This window comes from Centroberyx gerrardi, chromosome 18 (genome assembly GCF_048128805.1).
Source record: "Centroberyx gerrardi isolate f3 chromosome 18, fCenGer3.hap1.cur.20231027, whole genome shotgun sequence".
Classification (NCBI taxonomy): Eukaryota; Metazoa; Chordata; class Actinopteri; order Beryciformes; family Berycidae; genus Centroberyx; species Centroberyx gerrardi.
Genome location: NC_136014.1, coordinates 17,955,781 through 17,978,588, shown reverse-complemented (window position 1 = coordinate 17,978,588; position 22,808 = coordinate 17,955,781). Strand labels below are relative to the sequence as shown.

At 41.8% G+C, this 22,808-nt stretch overlaps 2 protein-coding genes across 3 annotated transcripts; both read left to right on the top strand.

Moving 5' to 3' along the window:
- Positions 1–2,309: 2,309 nt before the first annotated feature.
- enpp5 (ectonucleotide pyrophosphatase/phosphodiesterase 5) lies at positions 2,310–7,252 on the top strand. The gene is made up of 4 exons (XM_071923356.2): positions 2,310–2,422; positions 3,033–3,935; positions 4,438–4,614; positions 5,052–7,252. The coding sequence occupies exons 2-4, from the start codon at positions 3,056–3,058 to the stop codon at positions 5,453–5,455; spliced, it is 1,461 nt and encodes a 486-aa protein (XP_071779457.2). The 5' UTR covers positions 2,310–2,422; positions 3,033–3,055; the 3' UTR covers positions 5,456–7,252.
- A 5,954-nt stretch (positions 7,253–13,206) lies between these two features.
- Positions 13,207–21,780, top strand: clic5b (chloride intracellular channel 5b). 2 transcript variants are annotated; one of them, XM_071923349.2, is made up of 6 exons: positions 13,207–13,257; positions 18,890–18,999; positions 19,094–19,219; positions 19,974–20,080; positions 20,500–20,681; positions 21,616–21,780. In XM_071923349.2, exons 1-6 carry the CDS (start codon positions 13,207–13,209, stop codon positions 21,778–21,780), a joined length of 741 nt encoding a protein of 246 aa, XP_071779450.1. The 2 variants fall into 2 exon arrangements, with proteins under 2 accessions (XP_071779450.1, XP_071779451.1); XM_071923350.2 differs by lacking the exon at positions 13,207–13,257 and having other exon boundaries at positions 18,929–18,999; positions 20,506–20,681.
- Positions 21,781–22,808: the final 1,028 nt, after the last annotated feature.

Here is a 22,808-nt window from a genome sequence, read left to right as displayed (position 1 = left end):
TAGTCCGTTCCCACATAGATTCACACCGTCAGCTAAATGGAAGGGGAAAAACACAATGAGAAACACATGTACAACACATACATACAGACACACACACACACCGACACAAACAAGACTGATATCTGCAGAGGAAGTGAATGGGTCATTTCTTCTTTTCTGCCCCCTCATTTTAAATCTGGTCTCAGTTTCTTTTTGCATTCTTCTGAAAAGATGACCAACAGAGACCTTAAATGAAAGCTTGGAAATCGTGGTGCCAGTTTGATTGACCTCGCACATGACACAATAGTGTAACTTCTATCACTTCAGCACAGTGTTCACTCTCAGAAAAAGGTACAGAGTTGTACTTTTTTGTCAAAAAGGTACAGTACCTTTACCTTACAGTTCTAGCAGGTCCCCACATGGCAAGAGTACTTGCATATTTTACTGAACCCAGGGAGATACTGAAATGACATCAAGTACTAAGAAAAGGTGGAAGTAATTGCAATTACTCATGTTACTGTAATTGAGAAGCTTTTTTGTGTATTTGTACTTTTTTTTTGTGGTATTTTTTAAAGTCAGTAATTGTACCTTTACTTATACTGTACGTTTTTGTTGCTGTCATTCCATTCCTTTGCAGACTACATTAAGCAACATATTAGACTCACACATAGGCATCTGTATTACATAAACCACATTAGGCTTCAACAGTTACATTGCATATCACTCAAAAAAAAAAAAAAAAAAATCCTATAAAGCCTCATCTAAGTGCATCCTAACCCTCATAACAAGTAGAGCCTGCCACATATTATGCAGTTCCCAACATACAATTACGATTGTGACCAGAAAGTCACAATGGTACATATTATACATATATAATAGTTCCCAACAATACAGTTGGCCTACCATTGTGACCAAGAATCAGTTTTTACTGAAGTATTCTACTTTACTAGATTTTAAATCACATCCATTACAGAGTACCAATTTTGTGGCTCTCCATAAGCAACAGAAACTGAACAATCATCAACTGACAAATTGTGGAGCCATTCACAGTGAATGATCAGTCAGCAAAGAAGAGAAGAGTAATCTGGCTTTACTTTGTGCACTTTATTTTGTAATTTCCAAATTTTCCAATTAAAAGAATCGAGTTTGAACTCTGTCCTCTCCTCCTTTTAGAATTACATGGGAAATGTTCTCTTTTCTAAAAAGTAACTCTGTAACTTTTACTTTTGACTTTACATTTTAAATTAGTACTTTTTATTTTTACTTCAGTAGATTTTATGCCAATACTTTCATTTGTACTTAAGTAAAATATCAGCAAAGTAACAACACTAGGCCTACTACTTGGCAGGACATTCTAGTACTCTTTCCAGCACTGGTACTAAGGCACTACTGTATGGAACAAGCCTCCTGTTGGCTTAAGTGCTATAAAATGAAAATGCTGCATGGAAAGCTACTTGGCAAAGGTCCTGGCATATTTCACACTTTATCCTCTATTACTAGAGGTAGTAGGTTAGAGATAACTTTGCTTTCAGGGAAGTGGCAGGGTATAGTTGTATGAATGGCAAATAAAGAGGCCCTAAATATGCAAGTGAGCTTTTGAACATCAACCACACATGAACATAAAACAATCAAAATGAAGTAGCCTATTCATAAAATTCATGATTATTGATGTCTCCTCAGAGAGATGGACCACCTTGTCAACAGGTTAGAGATGGTCCCACCAGCAGCATTACTAAGATGTCATGTTGATCGCTTACAGAATGTGAAGGAAGCAAGACCCAGACCTGGATTCTTTTAGACAGGACTTGACTGACACCTGGTGGACGTTTTTTGTTGACGTTGCAGGGCGGCTATTGCATTGTTGTCTCATTAGGGAATAGGCTACTTGCTAATGCGATTAGAGCGGTTATGTTTCAAGTTTCACAATTTAGTCCTGGGCAGCTAGGCCTACGTATCGGGCATTAATTTAAGTGCAAGCGAAAAGTCTTCTGTCTTTACATCCTTAATAGCCTATAGCCTACTAATGTTTGTTTCCGTCCTTCCCAAAAGCAAATTGCATAAGGCAAGCGAAATGAACCTTAACTGACTGACTGGCAGTCTGGCACAAGATTTCTATTTATAACACCTGACTTGCCGCCTCCCCCCCGGCCCCCCTTACTCCCCCCCTTCCTCATCCCACATTACGTCATTGGGACCTGTGCACTTGTCGATCGCACTGAGATCATGGATGCATCCTCTAAGAGTGAAGCATGCACTTGGAAGAAATATTTAGCAATCTGTTGTGCTTAAATGGTCTGGTCTGGGTTCGTCTCTGTAAATAAATAGACAGAAAGACAGAGAAAACACAGTATAGGCGGGACTTCCTTCTTGCAGAGCGAGACGAGTCCGGCTGTTTATCTTCGTGTGCAGAGCAAGGCAGGACCGTGCAGAATCAGATAACAAGGTAAGCTGTGCCGTTGACAGCACATCGTTTTGCCTTTTGAAATTATGCATCGAAATGCGGCTCCGAGCCTTGATGTCTCCTTGTGTCGCTTCAACTAATGCACTCCTTTGAAATCGACATAGTCCTGTCTGTGGTTGTCTCATTGTTGCAGGCAGAGCTGGGTGTTTTAGCTTAGCATAGCTTGCTACATTGTAACAAATTTCGCCATATACAGTGACAAACTAACCCATTAGCCGTTACTGCAGCGGAAGAATACGGAACCGTGTTCTTCTCTAATAAGGTTGGCTGTCTGTTGGAATTCGTTAGTTGCAATGCATTCGCCATCTCCTCAGTCTGCCAAATTTGCAATGACATCATTACCCTCCTGACCTGTAATGTCTTGGATGCACATGCATTTATGTGCCAAAGTGGTTTGTTCAGGGTAGCCTACTGTGTGCAGTCTAACTCCACTGCGTTCATGTAGGCTATGTCCCTTTTTCAGCTAGTCTTTGTCAGCTAGTATGTTGAAAATATGAGCAAAAATGTGTCCCTATAACTGGGGTCAGCAGCTTGGTCAGCAGCTTGGCCTAACTCACTGAGTCCTTCCTCTGTTGGTTTTTTGTGCTTGCAGGTTCTGTCATCACAGACGACACAATGCTTTGCTGCCTACTGAGAGGAGGCTGCTGTCCGCTGGTCTGCCTGTGGGCCCTGCTCCTGCCTCTGGTCTCCCTCCATCGCTTGAACCAGCATGGGCACAGGGGCCACGGCGTAAGGGACCAGCCCAAGGTGCTGCTTGTGTCCTTTGACGGTTTCCGCTGGGACTACGTCGATCGGGTCCCGACGCCTAACTTCCACGCCCTGATGGACGAGGGGGTGAGGGTGGAGAAGGTGGAGAACGCTTACATTACCAAAACCTTCCCCGACCACTACAGCTTGGTGACGGGGCTGTACGCTGAGACACATGGCATCGTGGCCAATGAGATGTATGACCCGGTGCTGAACCGGTCCTTCTCCATGGAGACAGACACCATGTATGATCCACGGTGGTGGGAGGAGGCAGTGCCTCTCTGGGTGACCAATCAGAAAGCAGGAGGGCGGAGCGGAGCTGCAATGTGGCCGGGGTCTGACGTGGAGATCCACGGGACGTACCCCACTAAGTATCTCCCATACAATGCCTCAATCCCCTTTGAAACCCGGGTGCAACAGATCATTGAATGGTTCTCTGCGCCCGAAGAAGAAGCGGTGGATTTGGGGGTTCTGTACTGGGAGGAGCCGGATGAGAGCGGGCACAACCTGGGACCCGAGAGCTCCCTCATGGATGTAGTCATCGTCACTATCGACGAGAAGCTTGGCTTCCTCAGGAATGAGCTGAAGAAGGCACGGCTGTACGACAAGGTGAACCTCATTGTCACCAGTGACCACGGAATGACCCAGCTTTCCAAAGATAAGATTATAGAACTGGATGAGTATGTGAGCAGGGAGCTGTACACCTGGGTGGATAAGAGTCCAGTGGTGGGAATTCTTCCAAAAGAAGGTATCATCTTTGGCCATCTTTCATATTCAATGTTGTCCATAAACCTGGTTAATGTTTTATGTTACAGCACCGTCATTTCTGGAATTACGATGTAATTAGATGATAACAACATTTTGTAAACAATGACTTGTTGTAAAGAAGCTATAACAAGTAAGTCATGTAAATTATTTTCTCTAATTTTGTTACATTTTGCTATTGTCTAATTCTAATTAAATTAGGCTACAGAAACGGGCCACTTCAACCCACCATCAAGTGTTCACTATGTTAACCTATCTAATGAAGTAATGGTATAAATTATGGTTGGCCTGGCTTCTCCTAGAGTGCGGTGGACTACTTAAGATTTGTTCTACCATCAAGTGTATTGAAATTTCCCTTAGTTATATTGCACTGGTAGAATTGCTAAGATTCTGAATTCCTTATTAGGTTTGCAACTTAACGTAAAATATCTGTAGTGTAGCATTTTTTTGTATCTGTTGACATTTGGTTGGTATGTGTTTTGCAGGGAAGTTTGAGGAGGTGTATAGTAAGTTGGTGGATGCACACCCTCACATGGCCGTGTACAAGAAGGTGGACATTCCCGAGCACTTCCATTACAGACACAACGCCAGGATCATGCCCATTCTCATCGAGGCGCAGGAGGGCTGGACTGTCATGCAGAACAGGACCGGCCGCTTCATGAGTACGTAGAAAACCAGTAACCTTCTAGACGTGTGTTGAGAGACCATAGACTTTTAAAACAGACACCATTCCAGTTTCTGGCTGCGCACATCAAACAGGATTTTTCAGTTTGCAAAGAGTAGTTTTTATCACCAGCTCCCCTCTGCTCTATTAATAGCTTTGCGTGAGATTACAAAGTATTTCAAGTCAGTATGAACCAAAACTAGCTCATGATATATGGGCTGTAATTCACAACAAAGCCAGAATTTTTTTGTGGCAGCGGGAGTGAGTGAGTGTGTGTGTTTGTGTGTGGGAGGGGAAGGGGGGGCTCTGCTGCTGAATGAATTGTAGGGGAAATACTGATATCTATAGATTATTGATCACCAAAGAAAAAATAAATCAACATCAAACCCTTGCACAGCCTTATAGAAATAACCTTTTTTTGCCTTTTCTCTACAGTGGGAAACCATGGCTATAACAACTCCTTACCCAGCATGCACCCTGTGTTCGTGGCCCGCGGACCAGCCTTTCGCCAGAACTACGTCAAGAACTCCATGCGCTCCGTCGACCTCTACCCGCTCATGTGCCACATCCTCTCCCTCCACCCTTTACCAAACAACGGCTCCCTCTCCAGTGTTCAGGACCTCCTGTCCCCAGAGCCCTCTCCCCCCACGCCCAGTGTCCCAGCCAGGGTGAAGGGGTATTCCTACGCCCCCGCTGTGGGCTCTCTGCTGGGTGTGTTGATGGTGCTGGGCTTTCTGGTGGTGTACATCAGACAAGTGACACTCAAACAGCTGCCCCCACTACCTCTCAGAAGCAGGGAGATGTCGCAGCCCCTGCTGCAAGAGGGCCTGCACCTGTAGGTGAGGAAAAAGAAAGTATGAACAAGACAGATAAAAAAAAAAAAGAGGAGGTATTACTCCCCAAGATGGTCTGCTCTGTCCAGAAGTATCCCCCAAACCCTTTCCCTTACCCCGCTAAATGCCAGTGCCTGTTCTTCTTATTGTGTGGAGATCAGAGGGAAAGCGTTACGACAGTGGTTATGTCCCCCGCCTAATCTCCTAATTGTGTTTTTAGAGGAACAGCTGCAGTATTTAACACTGGCTCGCTCGACTTTAGGATAAGGGAAAGGTGTCTAGGGTTTGCTTCTGGTGCAGGCTTAATCAAGATTCTAAACCTTTACATGGGCTTTGTAGTGGCTTTGCTTTGATTGTGGTTTTTACCCGATTTCATCTCCTCATTTCTCACCCTCACACAATTAGTTAAAATTCAAAGCAGAGAGTGGAATGTTACCCTGTGATTCTGGCGATTATGAACCTTGGTGGGGAAAAACTACGGCTTGGATAACATTACTACCTGACAGTAACACTGGAATGGTCGGCAGTAGATTTGGTTTATTTGACATTTTCAAATCCATACAAAGCGGATTTGTCATGTCGTAGAATAAGAATGAGCTCGGCTTTGTCGTGTTTTTGCCACCATTTGTTCTGAGCACTGAATCGGGAGTTGCTGTGAATTATGAATGCCGCCGCGACTAACCTGAAAAATGACGACAAGTATTCAAAGCGCGCTACTGTCAGGAAACTTGTCAGTGGCTTGGCTGAGACAGTGTTATTTTTTGAATGGTACCACTAAGCAGATATTCCACTTAAGATGTGAGACTCACTTAATGTGCCAGGCTGCTGCTCATGTGTGTAGTTCATTCCACCAGCCAATCACATTACTACCTTGCTCTTCAGTAGTCAGTTACCATTTGCCTTTTAACTTCATGGAGAACATCTCTCTAAGGTGTGCAATTGTTTGTGTGTCAATTAGTCTATTTATTATGTTTTGTAGATTTTGTGTTTTGGGGGAGGCATATTTCTGTATAGATGACTGTGTATTGCCCCCCTGTTCATATGTTGACTGTCATAACCATGGCCATTTGTTGGTGAAATGTGAAGTGCAATTGCTATTGGTCAGTATTTTGTCTTAGGGATATAAGGGTTTCTTTGTCGCTTGGTTGAGAAGACTTTTTCGGCATGACTTGCAAGAACTGTTCCCCTGATTTGCACTAAAGGATAGAAACGAAACAGAAAGAAGGGGCAGTAGTTGGATGCTTTTTAGGTCATGTATCATTTGCACTCCTTGTTCGTAGATGCTATTTAAAATAATAAAAAGTTAGGTGCCTCTTGCCAAAAAGCTTTTAAATTAGCATAATCATAAAAAGTGAAGTAGAACCCAATTCTCTCTTAATTATTCTAATATTTTTTAAACATCTTTTAAGAAAAAATTGGTTGAATTTTGTCCTTAGGCTTTTAGATGCATTAACTAATACCTGTGCCCAAAAAATGACAGACACCACTGTGAAATACTTTTTACAAAATTTAAATTAATAAATTAAGAGCATTTATATGAAAATTGCTAATTTTCTGCTAATTGTCTTATATTTTATGAATGAAAAGTGTTGTCTGCTAATTTTCCCCCTGATTTATTGACAGAGAAATAAAATATATCCACAATATATTTAAATAATTAATTTGAAACTCATTGAAAATTAGATATTAGGTCTGGTTTATCTCAGTTGTTACCCTGGATTTGGAATATGGATATTTACTTATAATTTACAAATTAACTATCTTTGCCATGTTAATGCAATTACTCAGTCTGTTCTCAAATAAAAGGGACTTGTGTGAGACTGAAGGGATTGTGTTTTTTGTTGGTGTTTACTGTGTGTGTGAGGGGGGTTGGGGACATTTTCTATTTTCTATTTCTATTCATGCCTCTGATCGCATTATGTTAGCAAGATACAAAATAGGTAAAGAGTTATGGAGATCTCGCACGAGAGTTTGGCTTCCTGTGCTATGTAACACACAAATCACATTAAAAGTTAGAAAAGTAAAAATTCGGAATATGTTTAGAGATGTTAAAAATGAGCAAAAATGTATTTGTACACATGACTTTCATTCCAAATTAATATAGAAAAATAGAATGTTGTCAGCGCATAGGAAGAAAATGTGCCCAAAATATTAGCTATATTTTTAAAGAATGTCATCTGCATATAAAAATTTTTTTTTGTGTATTTTGAAAAATATGTCAACACATTATGAATTATATGTGAGTTTTCCCCCATTATGTATCCGTTCACTGCACATAAGGTAGGCTATAATAGGCCTGCAAGGAAATCCGCTCACTACCAAAATGTCCTTCAAGGCTCAGGCCGCAGCTTTTGCATAAATCACCTGTTAACTTGCAGGATCAAAGGTCTCTTATGAGTTATCGCTGGAATTTGCCCAGGCGCTCAGTCAGTCAGTCAGAGGCAGGCGGCCTGTGTGTCACTCCTCCACCTTCTCCCAGGTCTGCCACTCCACTCGGACAACACCAGCAAACATGGAGAACATCTATGAGAAAATAGATGACGGGAATGTGTATGAGAAGCCCCGGGACGGAGCCGACAGCCCCAAGTACGAGAGCCCAGGTGAGGCGGGGGAGCCGCTGTACAGCGAGGTGCAGGTCCATGCCTCTGCGGGGGGAGAGCGGACCTCACCGGACTACATGGACACCAGAGACGGCGACGAGAACCAGGACAAACACAGCAAGTCGTCCTCCTCGTCATCCAGCGACAGCGAAGAGGATAAAGCCGAGGAGGAAGCGGAGGTGAAGGTGGAAGAGCGGCAGCCAGAGGTCGAGGCGGTGGCGGAGGTGAACGGCGGCTCCAGACGGTCATCAGCCTCCTCAGCATCCTCCGGCTCCCACGGAGACCCGTGCGACGACCCACCGATCCAGCTGGGAGAAGATAATGCGGAGGACGGGATGCTCATGGCATACACTCTCCCAGAAACGGCCTCCGAGCCCGAGGAGAGTGTCGACTACAGCCTCAAAACTCTGGAGAATGTCACTCTAGACGAGAACAGCGCTGCTCCAGCAGATCCCAATCAGCCGGACATCTCTCTTTTTGTCAAGGTAAGAAATATTAACAGTAGGCAATACGATACAAATGCATTTCAAATTCTATTATTATTGCGCTATTATGGCTCTTCACTTCCATTAGTGCTAAATACAACCTCAGCAACACATCCGATTTGCTGAAAGCTTTCTTCAAGCAGTGCACTTGGCTTCCATCCTTTAATGTGCTGAACGGAAAGCTTTCAGTCTCATTGCCTCCTCTGTCAAAACTCTGAGCTTCTTTTCTTTCACTGCCAGTGTCTGTCACCGGGGATCCTGTGTGCTAGAACAAGGGTTTGATTCCCACTGGGTCCACCCATACTGAACATGTTACTGAAATCTGCTTTGTAAGGTCATTGCCATTTCTGTTTTCTCCTCATTTCCCCCCCTTTTAATTCCGGTCTAGTGAGGACAAAGTTGTTCTAGTCTTGATGATAAAATACTTCCAAGGCTCAGAACATTTCCACTCTTGCATATTAAATGGCGTATATACTATTTCATATTTCACATTTCATACACAATGTAAATACAATGTGCTTCACATAAAACAGAAAAAATACATACACACACCGCAATTATTTAAAAGATAGAGATAAAATAGGTAAAACATAAATAAAAGAAATAAATAAAGATAATAACACCTGTTACATCTACATACATCTGTCTGTATTTGTAGAAATGTGTGACTTGACCAGTTCAGCCTAAAACATAATCAGGATACAATCACTATATTAGACTCAGAGGTCATACAATGTCGTGTATTTGTGGATATACTGTATATTATGAAAGCAACATACGAGAACTTAAGTACTGTTGGACTTGAATGATTTGACATTTGATTGAAAATTAACCATGAAAATTTAACTGAGCCAAGGCATCACAATAAGCGTCGTGATCTCCGTCTGTCGGAAACCCTTTGTCTTTGACTTTAATAGAGAGGCAGTCTGATGTAATAATTAACTGGTTTACTGTACGGCCATAGAAACCAGGGGTGAACTCCAAGCCTGAGCAAATCCAACTGTGTGTTTTGCAGCTTTTCCGATAGAGCCGGTCTGTAATGTGTACTATCAGTACACGCAGGGGTCACTTTGCTGATTGGGCAACAGAGACCGAGAGTCAGTGAGTTGGATTCAAGGAGTTCTGTATCAGCACACCAAAGTCTTTGTAATAGAGAATAACAGTCTAGTAGATTATGCCAAATGTTGGAACTGCCATGTATGTATTTGTAGATTTGTATTTGTATCAGGAAAGACCATAACCACATAAAAATATGTGTACATGCAATCAACACAGAGCAAAAATAATTGCTACAGTCCTATTTGAGTCTGACCAGGATGATGATTTCTTAAAATGCTAAAGTCCCTTCTTTAGCTGTGGCAGGAGGAGATTCAGTTCATGACTATTGCATAATAATGAGCACAACACGTTAATGATCCGCTTTTATGACTCTCACTAAGTGAAAATTGAGAGAAAAAAGAGTTAATGAGGCTATTATTATATATCCTGTTAATTCCTACAGAAGCTTTACTCTTAATCTCTCAATATAGCTTTCTTTGCAGCTGATTTCTACACATTTTCTTGATGGCAAGAATATAAAACCCAACTGGTGGGATTTTGGGAGGTCGTGGTTCACTTCAGTCGATGTTAAAACTGGAAACATTAGCACATTAACACATTTTTTTATAATATGAAATTACAACAGCACAGGTGTTGGACTTAGCCTTAACAGAGATATGATATCTGGGTAATGTTACATCATATTACAATTATGATAAACACAAGCCAACATTCATCATGGCAGTGGCAGAATACTTGCCCCCTTCTCTGCATACCAATCCACCCTCTATCTGGCCTCCCTATCTGAGTGAATCCAACCTGTGGGTGGGGTGGATTTCCCAACAGTTTTATGTTCACCAACTGCCATAAACCAAATTGCGCTGAACTATAAAAGTAGGGAGGAGATTCTTCGGAGTGCATCCGTTCATGCTAAAAGCTTGCATGGCACCTGGCCCGCTGTCTGTGATAATGCAGGCAGCTGGCACACAGAATAGGCTTCCCTTAGTGTTGTTACTGCCTTCCACTAATATCACAAAGAGCCATTTTTACTGAACATGCTAACATAACTAACATGGAAATCTCATTTTGACATAACGCTAACTATATAAGATGTTAAAGTGTGTGTTATGTTAGTTATGTTAGAATAATATTTATTCATGTGGTTTATTCATGTGGTCAATTCTATCTGTTTTTAGTTGTATCTCTGCCTGTTTTCTATATATCTGTGTATCTCTTGTATTACCTTTTATTCCTATTTTTCATTTATGTATTTATTCTTCTTTATTCAACTTTATTTGATTTAATTGTAGTACTTTTACATGACTGTCTGTTTGGGTTTTATTGTATGTAAAGCACTTTGTAAACATTGTTTTTAGAAAAGTGCTATACAAATAAAGTTATTATTATTATTATTTACATGCTGGATCACATCAGAGGCACCGATTAGCAGAGACTGAAAAACAGGGTTTGTTTGACAGTAAAGACCAGTCTCTGATTTATATAGATTATCATATACCTCAGTGATATACTGATGGTTGTTCTCACATTTCTCATTAAGACAATGCTTCTGCACACAGCATCTTTATAACTTGACAAAACTATTTGTCACACGTAGGAAGTGTGTGTGTGTATTACGAGAGGAAGGTTCAAAGACTCCCCTCCGCCTTGGCTCAGGAAAGATAGAGAACGTCTGTTACTGTTTGATGCACGGGTGAATGATTAGCCAAACAAGTCAGTGATTTGAGCTTCCTCGTGTCTCAAGAGGAGAGGAAAAAGCCAAAGCTATTGCTTCTTAATCCTTTATGATTTTATGTTCACCTCGGCTAAATTTAGTGCCGTCTCAAGTCTGCAGCTGTGGATGATGTTGGGAATATGAAGAGAACCAACATGCTGAGAGATTCACTTGATGTCATTTGGATTCATTTGGTGTTTATTAACGGTAGCTTTGGTTGTGGAATGACTATTGAATGACTAGAGATCTCTGTGGTTAAAAAGTTGAAGCAGATGTTCAGCTCTTGTTGTTTTCATAATGTGAGTTCTATGAAGCCCTTTGAGACTGTAACTGTAATTAAGGACTATACAAATAAACTTGACTTTTCTCTAGAGCTGCTGTGAATGTACACCAAACAAACTCAGATTCATAAACTACTCAACTGTAAACAGTAGAAACACACAGTGCAACCCAACGTTTTCATCATATACTGTACACTGATAATGAACTTGTTCCTGCACAAAGACCCAGTAATTAGTTTGTTCTGCATGTTGGTATGCCTGCCAGGAGAGGGGGCTGTTCTATAATTAGAAGCAGTTTAAATTAGCTCTAGCCCCCTCAGAAAGCTACATTCTAGACTAGAAGAATAAAGCTCCAGTAATAAAATCTATAATAATAGCCTCATTAAGTTATTTTTCTCTCAAATTTCACTTGGCGAGACACATAAAAGCATATCTTTCATGTGCTGAACTGAATCTATTGTGAATACATTATGGGCAACTTACATCTAAATCTTGTTGACAGTTTGAAACAATATTTTCTCAACGAATTTGTGAATTTTTGCTCGTGTGTATTTCTCAGCGCTGGATGTGAACTTTCTGGCCTTTCCCTGCGAGCCAAATACTCGGTGCAATGCATAATCTCCTCACTGTGTGCTGTTATGCTGCTGACGACGATTTTCACAGTCAGACACGCTTTAGTTTAGTTGCCCTATATAGGCCGTCTCCAAAAACGAAAGCCAATTCCTGTGTTAAAACCAAAGCCAAGCATCAATAATTCACACAGGAATCTTCTCTAGGTCTCCTACTGGTGATCAAATATAACCTGCCTTATCCTGCCAGAGTAAGACGCGTGTGAACACACATTAAATATGAATGTTGCTGCTCACATACACGCACACGCCTGACAGATAGACAGCCGCACAAACTGAAAGTAGAACTGTACACATTTTTATGATGATATGGGATTGGTCCACAGCAATGATCATTATACAATTATTGGTTGGTGATGTGACTAGACAGGACTCTTCAGCTTAGACTCACACTAGGAAGCAAAGATGATAAGGGAAAAGAATCAGAAATAGGGGAGTGAGGGGACATATTTGGAAAAGAGAGGGGTGTGGAGGGAAAGCGATGGGGCAGATGAGAGCGGAGGGACAGAGATGGTGGCGGTAGTGGTGGTGGTGGTGGAGGTTAGTGGGGCAGGGAGGGAGAGGGCTCCACCCCCTGGTATAGACTGACACCTGTTTTCCACTTTGTGTCAGTGAGAGCTAGCTCTGCTCCCCATCTGTAGCCCAGGCTAAATCAGAGCACAGGGCTCTAACCCTTACTGCTCACCTGGTCCACCTGCCACCTGGACCCACTCTCAGCTTCATCTACAGGAGGCAAACGAGGAAAAAAGAAAAAAAAAAAGAAAAGAAAAAAACTACAGGGAGAGTCAGGAGACAAAAAGACCCATCAGGGACAGAAAAGCTGAGGACATAAAGAACCAAGAGAGAAGACCAATCCAGAGAAGTTATCAGGGTTTTTCTTCTTCTCTCTCTGGAGGATGTAGACCTCCAAGGCTGAGCAAAGGACTGTAGTCTTTCAAGTGGGGTATTCTTGACTTAACTAAGCAACAAGGTGACGACCAGAGCCAGGCACCATGTCCAGTGACGGTCAGGACAGAGACCCTGATATCGAACTCTTTGTCAAGGTAAGATAGAGACAGTATAAGGCTTATGGTATTTTAGTTTTGATAGCGGATACAAGAGGTACATCAGCAGAGTTTTCAGTGTGGCATCAGTACCGCTGTGTGTTGTGGAAAGCCTGTGTAACCCAATAGCGGAGGTAGAGTTTCAGTGGCACGTTCTGCTCTAAGTTGACCCAGGATTGTTGTGACAGTGATACTGTAGCTGCTTGCTGATAGTAGGAAGCTCGCAACGGGGCAGCGCTGTGGCACCATGACTTCATCCAATACAGTAGATTAGGAGTAGGCAAACTTTTTTACATCAAGGACTGCATCATGTAATTGGCTAAGGTGCTATTTTTAGATTTGACGTTGCAGTGCATAGTGGGATATTGCAGAATGAAAACCTATTTGTACTAACTGGTAAATGAAATAATAGAAATATGGAGGTTTTCTTGAGTTTACTTTGAACCGTCTCCTCTCAGATCCCGTTAAATCAGCCACTCTTTTCTTTTATATTCAAGTATTCCAAATATATCCAACTTTAATTTGGCTCAGGTTTGCACTGATCCGTTGATGCTCCAGCTCATCATCTGGAATTGAGCAAAAATGATAAAAGCACCGGTTTTGAAGTGCCACCTACATACTGCAGTGTTGTTTTGTTCTTCATCAGTGAATGCTCTTTAGCCCCCCTGAGAAAAGTTAGAGGCAGATGAATGTACCTGAGGCAGGTGAGGGGGAAGCAGGTGGAAAATTGCACGGTTCATGTGCTGCCTAGATGCGCTGACCCAATTAACTGGTGAGCAGGGTGGATTCAGCCAATCTGCTAGCTAACCTCAGTCTCAAAGGGGCCGAAAGTTCACTGACATTCACAAACACAGTCTGTTTGCATCACCCTCAAGCCTCAGCATTTACAGCTTCCCTCTATGTTGTTACAGCACATGATTCTGTTATTCCTACTCAGCAGAATACTGTGGATGGATATGCTTTGGCAAATGTAACGTGGGCCATGTCTCTGGGTCCCTGTTTCCATATAGTTCATGCACAAACATCCACACCATGTGTTATGTGCAATATTCGGTGAGAGTTGTTAAAAGACAGAATTTTATTTGCATTAAAAGAATCTCACCAAACTGATTTGTGGCTCTATGTGAAGTGTGTTGAGTATAGAGCTGGAGATGTAGCCCCATTTCAGCCTGACTGATGCACAAACCTGTTATAGACTGGGATTTCCATATAGCCACAACCCTGATATTAGAGTTATTTCACCATGCTGCCATCTGAGATGTGACCTAGAAGCATCCTGCCTGGCTGCGCCCCCTTTAATGCCCCCAACCCCACATAGCATTGGACTTTCCACTGAACAATTTATTCAAGATATCTTGACACAGTTTGAATATTTTGTAGGTTAATGAAACACTCGCTGGACTGCAGAGTTGAATCTTAGCTCTGTTTATTCGACTTAAGGAGGGAAGTGGTTCACCTGCTGTAGGTGAGCATGTGTCAGCATGGACACAGGCCTCATCAGTAACTAACTTTGTTCAAATGCTGAGTCTCAAAACTCATGATTGAGTCATAAGCCCGTCCTGAGCAGCAAAACTCAGGAAAGTGTTAGTAGATTTGCCCCCCACAGTTTTCATATCAGTAGAGAGGCCTGTAAACACTAGGTCATTTTGCTTAGAATATTTTTCTGGGTAGCTGAGGAACTTCACTATCTTTTTCATTTCTGATGGGATTAGAAGTTCAGAAGTTCTCAGGTATTCACCAGATCTCCCCTGGTAATCCCAACGCTAACCAAAGTGGGCTATAGATGTTTTTTTGTTTTTGCTTATGAATACGAATTGACTTATCAATATGAATTGACTTCTAATGACAAAGGTGATGACATGGCATTCTCTAATGGCCTGCTGTGACCCTGCTCTGTGATTATATTAAATAAGGTAGATGCATTTCTCTGGCTGGACTGAAGAATTTGCATGGTCATAATCAATACAGTTCAATTTGTACAATACATTTAAATACTGTGATATACCATTTAAATGCCATTAAAATCATTTGGAAGAGAAAACTTTATGAGTTGGATATGCAACATGTTATCCCAAAGCATCCTCTGAGCCCTGTTATATAATTTTCTATTGGATCAATGCACCATTGTACAAGCCAAAAGATGGCTATAATATCAATTAATTACAGAATGAAAACTTACAGATATAAGGAATTATTGATTTATCCTGCCTTGCTAATGATATTTTACTGTTGAGGTCATTAACGTATGTGGCAAGATACATCAAGGATACCAATACAAGGCCATTTAAGTTTCTGAAATCAATTCAAATATAATTTTTCCACAGATCTGGTAATGGGTGTTGAAGTCTAGGAGGGATATTGCCTCCCGTGGATCCACTCATCATCAGATCACTCTCCGGGGCTGCATGCACTCACTTTCCATTTGCCTACAGGCCCAGTTGTGTGTGACAGCTTTTGTCCTCCATGTTCTAGATCTTGATTGGCTATTATCAGCGGCTGTGTATTGTGTTACCAGCGTGCCATTGAGCCCAGCCACAACAATGCACAGATAGAAGCTTCACAGGCCGCACGGCAGAACTGGGCATCAATGGCTGGCATACATACAGTTGGCTCAGCTACTTTTAGACTGACATCTCTGTTTTCTGGTGTTTGCTAGGAGCTGTGGACTGGTGGTTACATATTCCAAAATGTGATCTGCCATTTTTTGAAAATGTGACACCTATTCTTATGAAATGACTGCTGGCACTGCAGGAAAGTAAAACACGTGGAATGGTATTTGTGATATTAGCCATCTGAAGACCTTTACATACAGGATAATAACATTTTACACCATGTAATTATCTGTATTGTTGATGCATTTGAGCAAAGAGCATATCAAAAATAAGTAAATAAAAGAAATATAGAAAGATATGTTGATTAAGCACATTGAGCAGTATAATCCTCATTGTTTTGATCATATTTTGACCAATAAAATGATAGACGGATAAAAAGGTTTCAAACCAGCTTACAAGGTTTAATTTCTATAGTTGGACCGACGTGCCAAATAAAAAAAAAATCCGTTTATGATTGGCAAAGCTATTGAATTGCTTTTCACACATTAAAATCCACCAGAAATGAAGGCTAAATCGCCTCTTTAGATCTCCTGTTTATCAAATCCGTATTGGATAAATATTTAGGATTATTGTGGTGATGCCAGAGATGTTTTTGTTATAATATTTCTCTCTGGGAAATAACAACATGAAAACCAGATCTTCAAAATGATGAATCAGCTATCTAAGTCAAGACTCTAATAACTCATTAGTCTACCAGTCAACTAGCATAGAGCCTACACCTACAGTAAAGAAAAGCACTCAAACTTTTTACTGTCAATCTTAGTTGCGAGTGGATATTTGTAGGATTAGATGGATTGTGCTGAATTTTGTCAAATAAGCTCTTTGATCAGCTTATTCCTCTGCATGTCCAGTATCTATTTTGCTTGCCATTGTGTATAATAATGGCTTAAAGGAGTGGTGTTTGTATGGTTTGTGGATTGTATGCATTAGCTTTGCATCACGTCAAAAGCACTGCAGCATGTTAAATCCTGAACACACAGAAAAATCGAATTGCTGAAGCTGGTTAAAGAGAGTTTATTTACCAAATCCTCAATGCATCCCATGAGGAGGACCATCTGACTTGACAAGTAAAATCTCTGCTTAACCCGCTGACCTTGTGGTCAATGCACCTGCAGGCCTGATGTGGGCCTGTCCTGCGTTACTCTGACTGACGGCCTAAAGGTCTGACCCTACACTCTGTGTCCTAGTGGCCAGTGAACCAGGTAATGGAATCACTATGTATAATTCAGCTGGTCCACTGGATCAGGTGTCACTGTTAGTCCTCTAGTTCATATCCATACACACAGACACACGATCTCACCTCATGTACACAGCTACGCCACAGAAAGGAAAAGATTCTTTCAATAGCGCCGCTGTCGGGTGAAACACCATGAAGTCCAATTTTGGTGTCATGTTTTCACTTCAGCTGAAGGATCACATGGTCCTCTGTAGGGTGAGAAAATTCTAAAACCATTCATGGAATCCTTTCAAAACCATGTTCAAGTTCAAGTTCTATTTATTTAAAGTGCATTATCACAAGTCCCAACACACTTTACAAAAGAGAAATATAAAAGAACAGTAAAAACAGCTCATATCACATAGAATATGATAGAATATCATATAAGATAGTATAAAACAAGGATGAAACAATACAAAGGAAATAAAGCAGCACATAAGGAAGTAGAATGTTACATGATGTTGGGCCAGCTAGACTATTGAGGGTACACCATAGAATTTAGAGAATAAATATGTATATGGACATTATTTACTTCAAATTTGAATATTATTTCTAGGGTAGAATGTATGGGCAGATCCGCAGAGAGCTCTAGTTTTGGTTTTGACTCTGTCCTTATCATAGGTTTGTAATGGGGATTTTACATGTGTGTGTGCCTGCGTAAGTGTTTACTTTTACACACCACATGACCAGGCTCTTCCCTGATCGACCTTACTAATCAAATAAAGGTCACAGATAACAGTTATCTAACCCAAGTGCGTATTTAATTGGAAGTGGCGAGATTGCCAGGTTGTCAGAGAGACGACCTCACGACCAGAGGGTCACAGATTTGATTTTCATGACAGCCATCGCCTGTCAAGATGGCAGCAGGAGGGCTTAGCGAGTAGGGAGACCGTCCTTCAACCCCACCGCTCGGGTTCAAGCCCTCTGTGACCTGGAGCAGGACATTTAATCCCTCCCAGCTCTAGGGGTGCTGCTCTGTAGCTGAACCTAGGCTCTGACCCCCCTGTGGAGGTCAGCAATTTCTCCTACAGGGATTAATAGAGTATCACAAAAAAAGAGAAATAGGTTGCTAAGCCAAATACTGAACCTCTACCTGCTTATTTATGTGTGACTTGAGACAATTACATATACAGTATGTGTGTGTGTGACACTCAGGATCATGTAAATGTTATCCACATATACATGATGTTTGAATATTACTTTATTCTCATGTGGTGTTATTTTTTGGGTTAAATATTTAAGAAGGTAGAAAGTATATAACAGTTTTACCTGCTGGGTTGTCAAAACTTTGACGCTCAGTATACTGCACTCCACTCAAATAGAACCTTATAATTCCAAGCTCACGAAATATCTAACTACACTATGTGTAATATGACAATCTGGAGTACTAAATTCCTAAAAAACATCTTCAACAAGTTCTAAATACTCTTCACCTCTTCCTCCTATTCCACTGATTCCGATCACTGAAGCAATGATTAACACCAACACTATCGTGACAGAAGTCAGTACTAAAAAACGTGTGACTCATAAGATATAAAAATTGGGTCATTTATTGCATCTCAAGTACATGGTGATGGATTGTGCTCAGTGTGTCTGCTTGTGTGTGTGTGTGTGTGTGTGTGTGTGTGTGTGTGTGTGTGTGTGTGTGATAGAGCCATGAAACAAAAAGCATAATGCTCAGAGGGGCTGTGGGATAAAAACCTAAAAACTTAATCCATGAGATTGCGGTAGAAGATCTTGGGCATTGGCCTCCTGTGTGGCTGCTGCAGCGCTCTGACTTGTGTTCTGCTGTGTTTCTGTGCAGGCTGGCAGCGATGGAGAGAGCATTGGCAACTGTCCCTTCTCTCAGCGCCTCTTCATGATCCTCTGGCTTAAAGGCGTGGTGTTCAACGTCACCACGGTTGACCTCAAGAGGTAAGGAGCAACACACACACACACAAACCCAACCACACACTTACACGTGCATTGATTTACTCATAATACAATGCCTTCCTTATTTCTTTTGCAGAAAGCCAGCAGATCTGCATAACCTCGCTCCGGGGACGCACCCTCCCTTCCTGACCTTCAACGGAGAGGTCAAGACTGATATCAACAAGATCGAAGAGTTCCTTGAGGAAATGCTGTGTCCTCCAAAGTAAATCACTGGAAAAACACTCATTCTACAATATCACATGTGCAGAACTGACTTCGCACACAGTCTAGTTCATTCATTTTAGTAACTAAGGAGTCATTCTTATTGCTAGATTCATTTCATTTCAGCAGCACTGTTGAAAGGCTATGAAACATTTTACTGCAGTAAAAGGTGAGTATGGTGTATGGTGTAAACTCCCCCTCTGGACTGGAACTTGATAACTGGCTGATGTTAGTGATCTTGTTTCTTTGATGATCTTGTTCTTCTGTTGACGTTGTTCCTCTGTAATGACTGTCAAACTGTTGCTGTTCGTCATTGATGGCTGTTGTAAATGTTCTGTGAATGAGAATTTCCTCTTGAGGGCAGTAAACTAAACAAACTCAAAAGATATTAAAACAGAAGATAAATCAGAGGATAGATGCTCCACTGACTAACAGCCAAAGCCTTTCTGACATTTTAGCAAAAGCAAGCCAGGTTCACCGCCTTTTGCTGCTGACACGCAAAAAAGTTGCAGCCAGTGTGCGAGCAGTCACAGAGAATGTTACATGAAGTCAATCTTTATTTTATTGCCTGTAAAGTTTTTCGCATTACAAATGGCGCTTGGTGTGAGAAAGCTTAAAGGGTGGGCAGCCGGCTCAGTGTGACTGTGTAACATGTTTTCAGTCTGAGCAGAGCGCCAGCCCAGGTGTTAATACTATCCAGATGGCTCCGTCTGCGCCTCTGACTGCGTCTGCTGCCTCTGTCCCCGTCTCCTCAGGTATCCCAAACTGTCCGCCAAGCAGAGAGAGTCCAACACAGCTGGAAATGACATCTTCGCCAAGTTCTCAGCCTACATCAAGAACACCAAGCCAGACGCCAACGCTGGTGGGCTGCTCATTTAGTCCTATTTATGCTCGTGTGCATAGACACACATGTACACGCACAACACACGCACACACACACACAACAGAACAAGCTCAAAAAATAGGCCAGCCATTATTATGTTCTTCCACTAGGTAGTAGCAGAGTCCAGTACATGAGGATCTGACTCATATGAGTTGCTTTGCTGCCACCTAGTGAGCGTTTCAAATGCCAGCGAGAACAAAAACTCTTCAGTAAGCCCTCTGCAAAATCCCCTTGCCCCCACACACTGAGGAATCTAGACAATCTGCACACTCCAAAAGCCTAGAAGCATTCAGCTGTCTAATTCATCACACACAGATTTGATGGTGTTGCATCCCACACTAATGCATCATCCCTGCCTACTGCCTATGTGTGTGTGTGTGTGTGTATTGTGCATTCAGCTCTAGAGAAAGGTTTGACCAAGGCCCTGAAGAAGCTGGACGACTACCTGAGCAGCCCCTTGCCCGATGAGATCGATGCAGACAGCATGGAGGAGGAGAAGGGCTCTAATCGGCGCTTCCTGGACGGGGATGAGCTCACTCTGGCAGACTGCAACCTGCTGCCTAAACTGCACATAGTCAAGGTCAGGGAGGTTTATACCTGAGTAAAATTGTAGTTGACTTTAGGTACTTTACTTAAAAAAGACGAACACTTAATTTACATTATCTCGCAAGTGCTGAGTCCACTTTGAAGGCTGTTTAAAGGAAAAATCCACCCTAAAACCTTGTATTTCTGGGCCCTTTTTGTTTGGTGGTGGTGTATTTTTCTTATTCCATGCAGATGACTTGACACACATAGACAACATGTCATAATATTGAGATAGTGCAGCTTCAATGGAGTTTGATAGCAGAACATCTTTCAACAATCTAAAACATCAATGTGAGTCTAAATGTCAGGCTTCAGTGGTTTTAGTGTCAGCCCCTCAGAATCAAAGAGCAAGGGCTTCTTTCTAGACTCGCCATTTTCCACTGACATTCAACAATCAGACAGGGAGAAATACATCATAGAAGAGGCAGAGAGACCAATTTCTCCACTGACAGTAGCCTCAATAGACCAGAATGCAATGCAGCCACAGCTTGCATCTTTGCAGATCTGTTGTCGGTGGCATCTGAAATATGATGTCCTCTTTACTGTTTTTTGTTTTATTTTATTTGAACGACCAGGCACAGCAACACCACAGCATTGCTCTCTCTCTACTCTCACTTTATCTCACTTTTTCTGTGGAAAAACTGAATTGCTATCGCTCTCTCCTCCTACACATATACAGCACAGAAACCCCCTTCTCTGGGGGTTGTCAAAGGGCACTCTGGGAAATGTAGGCAATCACTAACTGAATTAGAAGTAGACAAGGCAGGTTGAGGGAAAGTAAGTTACCAAAAACTCAACAACACTGATAGATGATACATAACAGTGTAAGAGTATCTGAGGGTGGATTGTTTTCCTTTAGGTGTCTAGCCAGATAAATCAAGTTCTTCTTCGTTTCTTTATTGCATTAACAGTTTTGTCTCCTCCCCTAGGTTGTTGCTAAGAAGTACCGCAACTACGACATTCCCTCAGACATGACGGGGGTGTGGCGGTATCTGAAGAATGCCTACACACGCGATGAGTTCACCAACACCTGCGCTGCTGACGCTGAGATCGAGATCGCCTACAAAGATGTGGCTCGGAGGCTGGCCAAGTAACTCACCCAGCAACCCAAGCTCAGACAAAAGAAACTACCAGTACAGCCCACTTCACACAAACAAAAACCATCGGTGTCACGCAGCTGTGAATTATCCTCTTGAGTTATCATGAGTGGCATTTTCAGGAACCCTCAGATATTGCAGTCCCCTCTGTGCAGATGTCTGTGTTGTAGAGTGGGCTCCTACACCTTTCTGTAACTGCCAGATACGAGGGCATCCAGATACAGAAACACAGTATAAAGAATAGATGGTAGTGAAAGATAAATCAAGCACATTCAAATTCATTCACATATACGAAACCAGATTCAAATTTTGCTCAGGCCCGCTGTGAAAGCTCTGACGCAAGGCTTTCGCTCAAACCCGATTGTGTCTGTCCATATTTATTTCTCGTAACACAAAGCTCTCTTTCAACAGCGACTGCACTTTGCAGCCATAGGCCTTCTCTCCCGGTCCACAGCCAAACGTTTTACCAGCTGCTGATGTTATGGCCGTTCAGTTTATTTATTCCTAAGCCTACAGAGGTCTAGTCTGACTCCGCGGTGTGTATTATCAAGCTTTTGCTCCTGAAGAGACACCTTGATTCATCCATGATTGATGATAGTGTTCCTAATCGTGTGCTGAATATGGCTGTAGCAATCTCAAGATTCATTTGATTGTCACTCATTAGGTGTTGCTGTAGTTGTTTTGTTTCACTGATCTTAAAAAAATTACTTTTACCTTCTGAAAGATTGATTTTGAAAATAAGCTATGCTTTATGATGTTAGCTCACAAAGAACAAAACTAAGGCGATGAGGGCATTTTGCCTGAAGTCAGCAGTCAGCTTTGGTGGAGTTGATATGATAGCCCAGAACAAAGCTTGCTTCTGAATGGTTTGCATGCATGAATCTCTTCCTGTGTTGTAATTTTCCAAATTTGAAATCAGAGCTTCTTTTTAAAATATGAAAAATCAGTTGCCTAAACTATGTGCCTTTATTTGGAAATATCAAAAGTCCATGCCAACGTCACTGATTGACTCATTATGAAAAATG